Raw genomic sequence first — 14,540 nt, 5'->3', positions numbered from 1 at the left:
TATGGCCATGTAGTGGTGCATTATATTTTGTGTGACCTGGCGTGACCCCATAAACTCTGTGATTCTGATGATTAGCTAGATTCCCCCCTTTCCATGGTAGCAATGGCTAAATTTGAACATGGTCCCTGTATACCTTTAAACATTTTTTTAAACCCAGCAGGCCAAGACAAGGGGAAATATTACAAGTTAAATGTTTCATGTTTAATATTGCCCAGGGCTCGAAATTAACTTTTTTTCCCTGGTAGTGTTTCATGTTTAATATTGCCCAGGGCTCGAAATTAACTTTTTTCCCTGGTAGTCCACTTGGGCAACCATATTCTGAAGTTGGTAGCCCGGTGACACTGGCTGGTAGCCCATGCATATTTTAGATCAGGGGTATCTTTTTTCGTTAACCAGACAAGAAAGGGCTATTTACAAGGTTCTGCCCATGAAGTGAATTTTCTAGTTTTTTGATGTGTATACTTGCACACCTTTAATGCCCAAGGAAACAGGTGTAATGGACGACAGTGGGACTCAAAAGTTTTGTGACCTATAAACAACCCGTTTCACTCTCACAGTTGTATGCAAATTTTAAAAGTCGCCATGACAACATGACAACAATATGGCCTTTTCAGCACTGAGACATACTGTAGCAGGGCTAAAAATAGACCATGACCCTTCTGTTGGGAGGAGGCATAATTTCCGTGTCATTGTGATTGATACATTATTATCAAAATGCAACGAGAATGCGTTTTTATTGGCCATCGTTTCCTGTGCCTGTCATTCAAGTACGTCAGTTCAGATATGGAAACTTTGTTGCAAAGTTCCACCGCACGGCCGGTCGTCTCCAGAACAAAGTCATACTATGGCAAATTTCTATGCCCAGCTGGGTTTGACTGCATTTATCTAGCTCGTCCCAAAGTGACGGATGCATCTTTCAACCTTTCAGCTTGGTGAAAAACGCATTTATTGATTCGCCAAAGGCCTGTGGACTCGCTTATTTTTGCACAAGTGCTACATGGACATAGGAAAAAGTTGTTGAATACTCACTGTTTCAGTGAATCCGCCATGATGAGAGTTCTCAAATCAAAAAATGTTGCCGAGCTCGAATACAAATGTCTTCTCATGAAATTACGTCATTGTTATACAAGAGTTAGCATTCCAAAGTCTGTCAATCTGATTTTTTCAAAGTTTGGAGAAGGCCAGCATTTCCATTTGAATGATTGAACGACGTGAAATTCCATCGCATATTATCTGGCAATATGTACAGTAGAAATACTGTATACCGTCGCTTCAGGTACGTATAAGCTTATACTCCACAAAATGGCCACAGGCGGCGTGAACTTTCTGAAAAGATTTCCTAAACGTCCTACTTGTTACCTTAGGGACTCAATAGTGGTGTCCTGAAAAGTATTCTCAGCAGTAATTCCAGTTTCTGTCACATGCAAGCTCAACGACAAGATTATAGCACGAGATGTAGTGTATAGACTACACATTCACGCGCAGGTAAACTCAATTGCGCATGCTCATATTGGCAGACTACACTGGCAAACGAGTGCGCATGCGTGAAGGTATATTTGCAGCAAATACACTGGCATAGACTCTCCACAGTCGCTGTGCCTTGTTTTGTGCGCGCCCACGACTGCCACGATGAGCCTGCATTCGAACACCTCTTTTTCAGAATTCCCACAGCTTCAATGAACTATTAGATTTCTATATAGTACTGTTAGCCCCTAAACTTGTAATAATAATAATAATTATAATAATAATAATAATAATAATAATAATAATAATAATAATAATAGATAGTGTAATTACAAAAATCTATTAAATATGCAAATGAACTGATAATTAGAACATCGTGCTCATAAAACTTACTCAGCAACTGGAACCAAGTATGATAAATTAGTAGCAGAAGTATAGTCAAAACATAAATATGTGCCCTCAATATTGATATACAGCCTTATTAAAGAAATTGTTTAATGTGCCAATGAGCTAAAAATTAGAACGTAATGTTTATAAAACTTCCAAAAATTAGACCGAAATATGGTCAAAATCGGAATGATATGTATTGATATAGAGTCAAATTACAAAAATGACTATGCATATAAACTTAAAATCTGTAAGACACGCCCGGCAAACGTTTGGCATATTTAAACCACAGAACATTTTAAGTACCCCCATAGTTCATCAAATTTTGTGGAGTGTTTCATCGCATACAGCCTAATGCAAAAATGCATTAATCATGCAAATGCCCGTTGATTATGGAGACCACATCTACTAAAATCTAATCAAATCTAGACCTTTCCATTAATGAAATTGCATAGCATTCTGACCTATGCTGTTTACAGACAGTGTTACGTGCAGAGAAAACGAACAAAAAGGGTGAACTCAGCAGTTTCCGTTTAAACAAAATTTATTACGAAAATAAAACTAATTGCTAAGTCAGGGATAGAGTACAAGCTTTAAAAGTGTACAGACTACTTATCTCAGCTGGGACGGCAAAGCTCCAGTCTCAGAGTTGTAACAGTCTGTCGGATGAATGAACAGTCCTTTGGCTTGCAGGCTTGAAGTTGCACAAAGTCCACAGTATAAATCCAGCGTTGGCAGTGAAGGTCTTGAAAAGTCTTGAGAATGACTACTGCTGGGTTTCCAAACACATGTAGTAACACACAAGAGACACGATCCCAAAAGTCTGACTGGAAGCTGTGCACGTCCCTTTTATACCCATGTGCTTACATAAAGGCATATAAGAACAATCTAGAACTTTTATTGACATGCTAATTACTGTTCTAAAATTATCTCTCTTACACAACTAATTAAATTTCTAGAACATTCCAAACATGACTAATTGAATTCAAGGTTGTGAGGTCATTAAGGGCAGTGACCTTGAGAATGTTCTAGACTAATTGAACTCAGGTCATGATGAGTGTGGGGGGAAATGACCTACATAACACACCCCCTCTTCAAAAAAGAAAATTTTTCAAAGAAAAATCTTTCTTTTGCAAATGTAATCTTGAAAAAGATTTAAGTACTCAATTTTTTTTACTCTAAAGTAAAATTTTTTGAAAGTGAACAACAATAAACTCTAAATACGAGAGAAACAGTCTGCAATTAAATTGTCTCTGCCTTTGATGTGTCTAATATCAAGATTAAACTCCTGTAACATTAAACTCCATCTTAACAATCTCTGATTTTTGCCTTTAAATTTCTGCAGAAAAACAAGAGGGTTGTGATCAATATAAACCACTATTGGCTGATTTGAAGAAGTAACATAAACTTCAAAATGCTGTAAAGCTAATATCAAAGATAAACACTCTTTTTCAATTGTAGAGTAGTTTCTCTGGGATTTGTTAAATTTGCGTGAAAAATAGCAAACAGGATGATCTATACCATGACTATCCTCTTGCAATAAAAAAGCACCAGCAGCCGTATCACTAGCATCTACAGCTAATTTGAATGGCAAAGTGAAATCTGGTGCAGACAACACTGGAGCACTTTGCAGTATGGCTTTAAGTGTATCAAATGCCTGTTGGTATTGCTCTGACCAACAAACTTTACTTTCTTTTTAAGTAAGTTAGTCAAAGGCTCAGTAATTGTGGAGAAATTTGGACAGAATTTTCTGTAGTAACCAGCCATACCGAGAAAGCGCATCAGTTGTCGTTTGCAGTTTGGTATGGGAAAACTTGAAATGGCACTGATTTTGGCATCAACAGGTTTTACCTCACCCTGTCCTACAGTATGTCCAAGGTAAGTCACCCTCGCCCAACCAAACTCAGATTTGGCAAGGTTGACAGTCAACATTGCTTTGCTCAGTCTCTCAAAGAACTTCCCCGCATGAGCTTGATGTGTTCCTCCCAGGTGTCACTATACAGGACGACGTCGTCAACGTAAGCTGCACATTCGTCTAGCCCGGATATGACGTTGCGATCATCCGTGGAACGTTGCCGGAGAGTTCTTCATTCCGAATGGCATCACCTTGTACTGGAACAATCCGTCTGGTGTAACAAAGGCGGATATTTCACGAGCACGATCCGTCAGAGGGACTTGCCAAAATCTCTTCAGTAGGTCAAATTTCGTCACATACTTGGCTTTTCCCACTCGGTCGATGCAGTCATCAATCCTCGGGATTGGGAAAGTGTCTGTCTTTGTTAAAGTGTTGACTTTCCTAAAGTCCGTGCACATACGATAACTGTGATCTGATTTGGGAACAAGTATGCACGGCGAACTCCAGTTACTTTTACTGGGTTCAATAAAGTCATTGTCCAGCAGGTATTTGACTTCTTCCTGGAGATATTTCGCTTTTGCTGGATTCAGTCTGTATGGATGTTGTTTTACAGGCTTACTGTCCCCAACATCAACGTCGTGATAGATGACATTTGTCCTCGTTGGAACATCTTGAAATAGGTGTTTATATTCGTGGAGCAGTTCTTTCACCTGTTGTTGTTGTTCTGGCTGGAGGTGTGCCAACTCTGTAGACTCCAGCTTCTCCAGGATTTCTGAGTTCTGAAGCTTGATCGAGTCCAGCTTTGAGTTTAGAGTATTTTCACTCAAGTCAGTTTCAGTATCACTATCTTCATAATGTTTTGAACTGACTGCACTGACAGGCTGAGTTTTAGTAGGATTATCCCTATCCAAATATGGCTTAAGCATATTTATGTGACATAGCTGTTTTTGTTTTCGCCTGTCAGGTGTTATTATGATGTAATTTAAATCGCTCAATTTTTTATCATTTAGGTATGGCCCAAAGTAACGAGCATGGAGTGGTTTGCTAGGAATTGGAAGTAGAACAAGAACCTTTTGACCTGGTTCAAACTTCCGTTTTGAGGTGCTTTTATCATATTTGATTTTCATTGACTGCTGAGATGACTCAAGATTTTCTCTGGCTAATTCACATGCTTTAGAGAGTTTTGTACGAAAATCTGACACATATTGCAAAATATTCAGACAATCATCATCGTCTGATAGGAATTTCTCTTTAACGAGCTTAATTTGGCCACGGACTGTATGTCCAAATACAAGCTCATGCAATACAAGCTCAAATGGGCTAAAACCAAGAGACTCTTGAATTGACTCTCTAACAGCAAAGAGCAGAAAATGAATTCCTTCATCCCACTGCTTCTCTGTGTCAAAACAGTAGGTCCTAATCATATTTTTCAAAGTTTGATGAAATCGCTCAAGAGCACCCTGACTTTCTGGATGACAGGCGGATGACGTATACTGTTTAATGCCTAGCTGATCCATTACTTGTTGAAAAATACCAGACATAAAGTTGGAGCCTTGATCGGACTGGACACATTTAGGGAGGCCAAATAAAGTGAAAAATTTGACTAAAGCTCTCACTATAGTCTTTGTCTTTATATTTCTCAGTGGTATGGCTTCGGGGAACCGAGTTGATGTACACATTTTTGTCAGCATGTACTCACTGGATGTACACATTTTTGTCAGCATGTACTCACTTCCTGATCTAGTTTTTGGTAGGGGCCCAACACAGTCTATTGGAATCCTACTAAATGGTTCTTGAAATGCAGGAATTGGCTGTAAAGGGGCCTTTGGAATCGTCTGATTTGGCTTTCCTACCATTTGACATGTGTGACAAGTTTTAGAGAAATGTGTTACATCCTGCCTGAGATTTGGCCAATAAAAGTGACTGAGAATTTTATGATAAGTTTTCCTGACACCTAAATGACCAGCCCAGGGCGTTTCATGGGCCAGGCGCAATATTTCAGCACGATAGGGCTTTGGAACCACAATTTGATGTTTTATAGCACAATCGTCATCAACTAAGACATCTGGAGGTCTCCATTTACGCATGAGAATACCAGATTTTGTATAATAGGAAACAGAGCTATCTGAAGTTTTATCCTCATCATCTACCCTGTCAAACAAAGACAAAATCTCTGGGTCTTTGTGTTGTTCTGCAATGAGATTTGATCTAGAAAATGTCTGACTTTGGTCAGCAGAAGTTTTACTGGAAGTTACAAATCCACGAGGGATAACGGAATGATCCGTGTCAAACACCTGACTGAGAAAGGTGTCATTTAAGTCAACATCTGTGACATTATTTTTGAGAGTATTTTGATTCTCAGAAGTTTTCTTTGACATGGCTCGAGTAATAGCACATGAAGGGAAAAGCTGGGAATTTCCTCTTCTATTGGCTCTGGATTCTGATCTAAACTAGGATTATCAGTCACAAGTGGATTAGTAATGACCTTGTCCCCAGCAAGGTCGTTTCCAAGAAGAAGGTGAATCCCTTCAAAAGGCAAAAAAGGCCTAATACCTAAAGTCACTGGTCCAGAAACAAAGTCCGAAGACAAATAGACATTATGGAGAGGAACAGGAATGTAGTCATTGCAATCTACCCCCTTAATAAGAACTTTAGAACCTGAAAATGACTTTTCAGAAAACAACAAAGAGACTGGAAGCCCCGGTATCTCTTAAAATTTTGACAGGGGTAGCGGAAGAGAAATCACTAGAAAGTGATATAAACCATCATGAATAAATGGTTCGAAATACCCATAATGCTATCTTGAGAAGAATTGACCTTGACCTCATTAATTGGGGATAAGAGGGGTTTAACCTCAGAAAATGTGTTGCACACATTATTAGACTCTAATTCAGTTGATGAAGAAATAAAGCCGGTGGGCTTAGATCCACTTTGACCACTTTGACCTTCACGTTTTCTTTTCAATTTGAAACAATCTGACATTAAATGGTCGTCTTTCTTACAATAATTACAAGAAAGTGTACCGAACTGTTTGTCAGAAGGAGATTGAGACTTGGGATCTGATGATGTGGGAGTGTTACTTGAACTCTGTGAACTGTTGTCATTTGATTTTCTACTCTCCTTTGAGAAATTCTTGGATGAAAAGGAGGGGTTAAATTTACCTGCATTGTTTCTGTATGAAAACGACTGGGATGGTTTGCTGAGAAATGAAGATTTTTGGGTCAATGAATAATCATCGGCCAAACGTGCAGCAACCTCCAATGTATCTGCCCTTTGTTCATTGATAAACGTCTTGATGTCACTTCAAATGCACCTCTTAAATTCCTCAATCAAAACAAGTTGTCGTAATTTGTCATAATTCTGACTGACCTTTTCGGAGAACACCAACGGTCGAACAGTTGTTCTTTTGTCTGAGCGAATTCAATGTAAGTTTGATCCTTCACCTTCTCACAATCCCTAAATTTCTGACGGTAAGCTTCAGGCACCAACTCATAGCCCTTGAGAATTAATTCCTTCACAGAATCATAATTTGAAGCCTGCTCTACTGACAACTGAATGTAAATTTCTCTGGCTTTACTAACCAAAGCACTCTTCAAAAGCATAGACCAGGACTCCTTAGGCCAATTCAGACTCTGAGCAATTTTCTCAAAATGAAGGAAATATTTATCAACATCCTTTTCTTGGAAAGGGGGAACTAACCTGAAATGCTTAGTGATGTCAAACTTGTCTGAAGGGAAGAATTTTCCTGACTGTCCAAGCTCTAAACGTTTTATTTCTACCTGTAATTGCTGTTCTTCTAATCGCAATTCTTTTTCTCTCTGTCTTTCTTCCATTTCTAATCTTTCCTGCCTTTCTTTTTCTTTCTGTCTTTCTTCCATTTGCAATTCTTTTTCTTTCATTTGTAATTCTTTTTCTTTTTCTAATGCCAATTTTTTAAGCTCCAAATCTGCCTGTATTTCTAATTTTCTTAGTTCAAAGGCACACTCTGGCTCATAATCTTTCGGGTTGGATTCCTCAAATTGGCCTAAATCAACTAGATGTTTGCCAATACGGTACTGTATTTCCCTCTTGCGCATAGATCTTTTGACTTCTACTTTAAGGAAATTGGCCAGTGTTATGAGGTCGTCTTTTCTGAGGGAATCAAATGTGTCCTGATCAAGGTCATCCTTTTCCTCTGGTTTAAATTCTGCCATGATTAAATTCCGCTGAGTTCACAGTATACAGTAGTTTTGAAAAAGCTGTCAAAATGTTGTCAAACGGCTCAAAATATTTGTATCCCAGACAAGCCCCCAATTTTGTTACGTGCAGAGAAAACGAACAAAAAGGGTGAACTCAGCAGTTTCCGTTTAAACAAAATTTATTACGAAAATAAAACTAATTGCTAAGTCAGGGATAGAGTACAAGCTTTAAAAGTGTACAGACTACTTATCTCAGCTGGGACGGCAAAGCTCCAGTCTCAGAGTTGTAACAGTCTGTCGGATGAATGAACAGTCCTTTGGCTTGCAGGCTTGAAGTTGCACAAAGTCCACAGTATAAATCCAGCGTTGGCAGTGAAGGTCTTGAAAAGTCTTGAGAATGACTACTGCTGGGTTTCCAAACACATGTAGTAACACACAAGAGACACGATCCCAAAAGTCTGACTGGAAGCTGTGCACGTCCCTTTTATACCCATGTGCTTACATAAAGGCATATAAGAACAATCTAGAACTTTTATTGACATGCTAATTACTGTTCTAAAATTATCTCTCTTACACAACTAATTAAATTTCTAGAACATTCCAAACATGACTAATTGAATTCAAGGTTGTGAGGTCATTAAGGGCAGTGACCTTGAGAATGTTCTAGACTAATTGAACTCAGGTCATGATGAGTGTGGGGGAAATGACCTACATAACAGACAGACGGACAGACATACACGAACGGACATTATGCGACATAGGACCCCCGGTAAAATGTCTAAAAGCAACGCTGAATTTGGAAAATAAAACATGATTTTAAAGCTGCAAGTCTACGGCAATGTCAATGTAGTGACAGAATATATCATCAGGATTTGAAAATAACATATTGATACTTCTTTCTCTTTAAAGATATGCAATACACTGCATGAAACCCAATAATACTCATTGATGGATTATTGCCTGTATTTTAGCTGAAGAGTGCATATACAGATGAATACAGTCACTAATCCATTGCTTGTATTCAGCAAGCCTGTATTCATGTTGATATATGTGAATTCACGTGTATTATTCAATAATACAGTCGACTCATTAATGTGAATTTATCTGTATTATTGCGTTTTCATGCAGTGATAGCTAAGATCGAACAGTTGTGTACCGCAGGCTAAACCAATCGAAATATATTATATACTTGAAGTACAGTGCTTCACGATCACAACATTCTTCGAAGAACAGCTCTTCATTTAATGCAAAGTCCTTGGCAAGGACACAACGTACCAATTAATGACTTTGTATCACCTGGTGACCATCCACTTTGGAATATATCAAAGGCTAAGTCTAGTCGATAACTCAACAGTGCCCATAAGAATATGTCTCTAGTTCCATATACATGTACATTATTGTCTGTAGACAAAAAAAAACCCAAATCGTCTAAGTATAGAATATATATATGACAAGAATATGTTATGACTGTCAGCTCAGATAGTTGTGTAGTCTGCTCTAATCTGCTTCGGGGAAGGAGCGGTGTTTTTGTGTCACCATGATAAAATAATCACAATCATACGAATCCATACTTCAGTAACACTTGGTCCAAATTCGTAGTACATATTCAATTGTTGTAAACATACACACAAAACAGCACAGCAGAGACAGCAAAATACCGGTACACACAAGAAAGTCAACTTAGTGAAAGAAAGATATCACACGATTGGAACTAATTTGGGATAATTGGATTTTCATATTTTTCAAAATTCTCAAAAATGTTAGGTGCCCTATAGTTGAATGTTGCAATATTACAAATTACGTATAAAAATAATTTTTTAACGTAAAAAGAGAAGCAGATGAGGTTACATTTGTAGATAAAATTGACATTACTTCCCCATCCAATTATCCCAAATTAGTTCAAATAGTGTTATATTATATAGACCTCTGGCAAAAAGACCAAGGAGTATAGAAGTTACATACACACTTCAGGGTGGAATATGTGGAAAGAGCAGTTATCACGTCATTTATAGATTGTGCAATTTTTCAATTATTGCTTTCCACATTTTCATATTAAATATCAAATACTGGTCTATTCTCTTTTTGTCGACAGTACAAAAGTCGAAGTACGACTGAAACACGGGAATCAGCACACTTGAAGTTTTAAACAGTTATATAAACGAGCCGTACATGCCGAAATCCCAGAGATTTTTAGACTGAAATATAACGCCTTCCTTATCTCGTAATAGAAGATTAACAGTAACAACGGAATGAATACTTGTGATCACGTTAACTATTTTTTTTAAATCACAGAGTTAAATTAAGTATGAGATATAGGTTTGTTCTCTTTTTATCTGCTGCTTTAACTGTTAACATTAACGTATTTTAGAAAATTTAGTATGAGCACCTCAAACCTGTAAGAGCAGAGGTTACAGTCTATAGACTCACCATCGAATTCTATATTCTTGGTCGAATCGATGTATATGTCGCCTAATTCAGTGTTACTTTTGAATTGTAACGGCAACAGGCGACAGATGAACTTTCCAACTGAGGTCATCATTTCTTTGTTTTCCTGTAAACATTTGAATGAAACATGGTATTATGATTTACAAAAACTTTGGAATGGCATGAGATTCCGCGGATAAACTTCTGCATTATTGTAATCATCATATTGAAATTGATAATGTATGACTTTCGTGTATTTTATGATGCGTCACCTGAGCGAGGATGTCGGGAGATATATCCGTCATGACGCCTGAGAAGTTGAATTATTTGATACGGAAAAAAACAATGTAGTGGATGTAGACAGTTGGGCCATTTATCAATTATGCATAAGTAAATTTCAAATACATGGTGATATCAACATCAGACTACAGCAACACGCGTGAAATCTACTTCTTACCGACTGTCATATTTCAAAAGGCTGGTCTAACGCATATAAAAACATTACAGCAAATTTCGACTGTAAATTTCAAAGTAGAGTTACCGCAAATCCGCATTTTTTCATTAGTTTTATGACATTACTTTGACAGGAAACGCCCGCACATCATTCATACATCCTTATTGTACGTGATCTGGGAAATTGAGAAATTTCATTTTACGTTGACCGCTTACTTTCATCCAGAGATAATCATGAAACGAGATTACATATAAGTGTCTTCTAATTGTCCCAGTGTTCTCATCGACGAAGAAACCCGAAGATAAGATTTCTTCAGTTTCTCGTTAGGATTCATAATTTACTCACCACAATCTGTTCAATTGCAATATCTTGAAACCACATTTGACATTTGTCATCGCTTTTCACAGTCTGTGTGAATTGTTAAAAGACAATAATTACTGGTCGGTTAAGTTCATTTACAAAAACAAATTTAGGTAATACTGTCTGCCTGAAGATTTGCCTCAACTTTTTTATATTTAAAGAATTTTATTGGGCATTTTCCTTAAAATGTTACAATTCATTATGCTAGTGTACTAGTTTTTCTCTGTGAATACATAAATTATCGCACAAATAATAATATAGGAGACCACTTTTCCAAGCGCACCGCCATCTTATTATTCTTTTTTGCGATGACGTTCTCTATCTGACCTATCCGTCGTATGAAGACACCAATCCTGCAAAACTTGGCTTGGCCCCGTTCATTTTACAGTAATAGGTGTGTTTTCTCACAAGTAGACTTATAAAGTTAACTAATAGAGATTCATTCGGATCTGAAATAATCAAGCAGAGTTTGCTTGGTGGTGAGCTCAACTCTAGAGAGTCTCCCCAATAAAGTAATAGATTCCTCCAAACGGACACTGAAAATGAGCATGCATAAAATAAATGTTCATAGCTTTCAACATCGTTCATGCAGAAAGTACACAGAGAGGTTGGAAATTTCTTGGGATTTAGTTTGTGAAGTTTTTCATTAGTATAAAGAATATTATGTAGTAATTTAAATTGGAATTCCCTCATTTTGCTGTCGATGGTCATCTTCAGCATTAATTTATACATTTTTTCCAATCAAGAATACCTGAATTCAAAATTTCTTCCCGTTTTGCAAGGCTCGTCAGTGTGGTAAAGATTCTGCTTGTCAATTCATTCTTAATAATGTGTCTTGAGAGGTCCTCAATAGATTTGGTGTATCGTTTATCAGAATGTGAATATCGTCTACTCCATTTTCCTTTTGTTTAATATCGCCCGGAATGGCGGAGATTAGACCGATCCACTTAAGTTTGTGTAACAAGGAGAAATGTGTCCCTTCAATTATTGGCAATGGTTTTGCTTTGTCCATATCGAAGAGATCAGAGATTCTCAAAATTCCTTTTGGAGCAAATTCTCTGAAATAGACTGATTTACCCCCTAAGAGAATATTTTTGTTATTCCACACAATCTGATTTTTTTTCTTCCCGCCTCAACTTACATGTTTATAAAGAGCCGACAGGTACTTCCAAGCAAAAGAGTTAATTGCCTCTTTTCTCACCAGCTCTTTAAGCAACGTTTGGGTACGTTCGCCAATTTTATTGTTCTCAAGGGCACCCAATAGCTCTTTATGCGACGTGGGGGCGTCCGATAGGTTCAATACCACACTCTCCTAGACGAAAAACGAACAAAAGTTAGGCGATGTGGAAGTGAAGGCTATCCGTGGTACATTGCGGCATGTCACTACACTTTATTCATTCAAAAGGAGTACAGAAATTATGCTAAAGATCAATTTCTCAATGTTTTCAGTGACGAACAAATATGAAGCAATCACCTTTTCGAATACAGAGTGAATCTGGAACTTGTTTATTGGTGATGATTTCGATATTGGATACCCTTTTTTGAAAACCAAATCACAAACGGTGTTTCATTATGCTACCAATAGTGTGAGTAGTATACAAAATGTTTGTTCTGAACCACTTGTGGGATGTGGGACTCTAACATTGGAATACGGAGACTCCCTCCCCTCAAAAGGCTAAAATCTCGGGTCATTTGAGGGGGTTCTGGGAGCCTTCTTTTACATATTGAAAATATTCAAAGGTACTCATCCGCTTAAAATGTTAATTGGAGGCTCCCACCCCTCGAAAAATAGGTGTTTGCTCTAAACCGATTTAGAGAATGAGAACATTGTTGCTAATGTTTGAAGGCCCTAGACCCATTTAAGTTGGTAGATGCATTAAGCCTTGGCTCGTGGCATTGAGCTTTCGGTGCCCGTTTTTGCATTTTGTGCCTGCATTGCGCCCAAAGTAGCAATTTGCGTCCTTTTGTGCAAACCATTCTTTCAAATTAAACATCCAGCGGTAAGGGGGTGTCCCAAGAAGCACAGCAATGAGGAAAGAAAAACGAAAACTTGCTGGTGGCTTTACTTGAGCTTTGTAGAGCTTTGTGGCCGAATATGTATGGCAAGGTTTTGAGTGCGAAGCCTTGCTATGTGGTAAGAGGGTAAAAATCGGTTATCTCTCTCTGGTGGTTGTTGTTACAAAGATAAAGTTTTGAAACAATGGCTCATAGACCAGAGGGCTCTTGGTAGGAAATAAAGGGTATTTGAAATGGAATACACCCGGCTGGCGGAAATTGAATGGCCTCTGATGTGAGGTTATTAGGTTCTCAGAGCTAGAACCGCCAAGCAGGTATTGAACATCCATTTAGAGAGTAGCAGCAAAAGGAGCTGCCAGCAACAAAAGAGTTGTCTACCAATCACTTAGAGAAACCACGTAGTAGGTATTGAACAGCCATTTTAGAGCCTTCAATAATTACAGGGGGCTGGGCCGGGGAATTCCTCATACCTGTACCGTAAAATGTTACCCTCCCCCTTATCGACATTCCAAAACTTAACGCTCCCAAAACACTGCAGTATTCTCCCCAGGAATAACTAAAACAGTACCAGCTAATTTACATAATATTTGGTTTAGTCGTTATGTAAGTTAAAGCCCGGTGCAGACTAATCCAAAAATCTAGCAACATATTTATATAACGATTGCAATTTCAAAGGAAAATAAGAGACAGAAACACCTCATAATCTTCTTAACTCCATAGTTAATCTCGATCCTGGGCCTTTTTGCACGGGGGTATAGGGACAAATTACGGAGGGGAGGGCTGGTTTTTTTGGAGGGGCAGTCACAATTTATCATGCAAGCATTTTTGAAGCGATATGGTATTTCATACATTTGAGGGGGGTCGCCATATCTTGTGCAACTATAAGAAGGCAAGATGTGGCTGATATAGTGCTTCATCCAAAAATATCAAATCATAATACACGGAGTCTATCAGGCAAATAATTGACAGTTTTCCCTCACAAAACGTGCTATATATGTATGTTATATATGTTTGGTAATATATTTAAATGTACTAAGCTTGATGTGGGAAGTAATATAGGCATTTGTGTACAAGAAAGTGATTTTGGCATTTCATCTAAAATGTTGATTCACTGTACATGGTAGTCTATGATGAAACTATAAATAATTTTTTTCCGATAAAAACTTAGTAAATCTGTGCATTTATGTACACTTAATTATTGATAATAATGTTCTTGATTAGACTAGAGTGGTTACCAGTCCATTTTGTGCAAGAAATGTGATTTTGAATTTCATGGAAATGTTGATACACTATACATGGCAGTCTATGATTAAACTATGAATAATTTTTTCCAATACAAAATTAGGCAAATCTGTGCATTTTGTACTCTTTATCATTAATATTAATGTTCTTGATTAGACTA

At 37.7% G+C, this 14,540-nt stretch overlaps 1 protein-coding gene across 1 annotated transcript in view; it reads right to left on the bottom strand.

Moving 5' to 3' along the window:
• Window positions 1–14,540, bottom strand: part of LOC139139804 (transient receptor potential cation channel subfamily M member 3-like) — a 78,347-nt gene that overhangs the window by 22,033 nt on the left and 41,774 nt on the right. The window contains exons 4-7 of the mRNA XM_070708736.1: window positions 12,264–12,434; window positions 11,108–11,170; window positions 10,312–10,435; window positions 9,160–9,285 (exon numbers count right to left, since the gene is read on the bottom strand). Coding sequence (XP_070564837.1) covers window positions 9,160–9,285; window positions 10,312–10,435; window positions 11,108–11,170; window positions 12,264–12,434 — 484 coding nt within the window. The remainder of the gene's footprint in view (window positions 1–9,159; window positions 9,286–10,311; window positions 10,436–11,107; window positions 11,171–12,263; window positions 12,435–14,540) is intronic.

This window comes from Ptychodera flava, chromosome 9 (genome assembly GCF_041260155.1).
Source record: "Ptychodera flava strain L36383 chromosome 9, AS_Pfla_20210202, whole genome shotgun sequence".
Taxonomy (NCBI): domain Eukaryota; kingdom Metazoa; phylum Hemichordata; class Enteropneusta; family Ptychoderidae; genus Ptychodera; species Ptychodera flava.
Note: the sequence above shows the minus strand (reverse complement) of the source record. Positions and strands in the feature narration are given on the sequence as shown.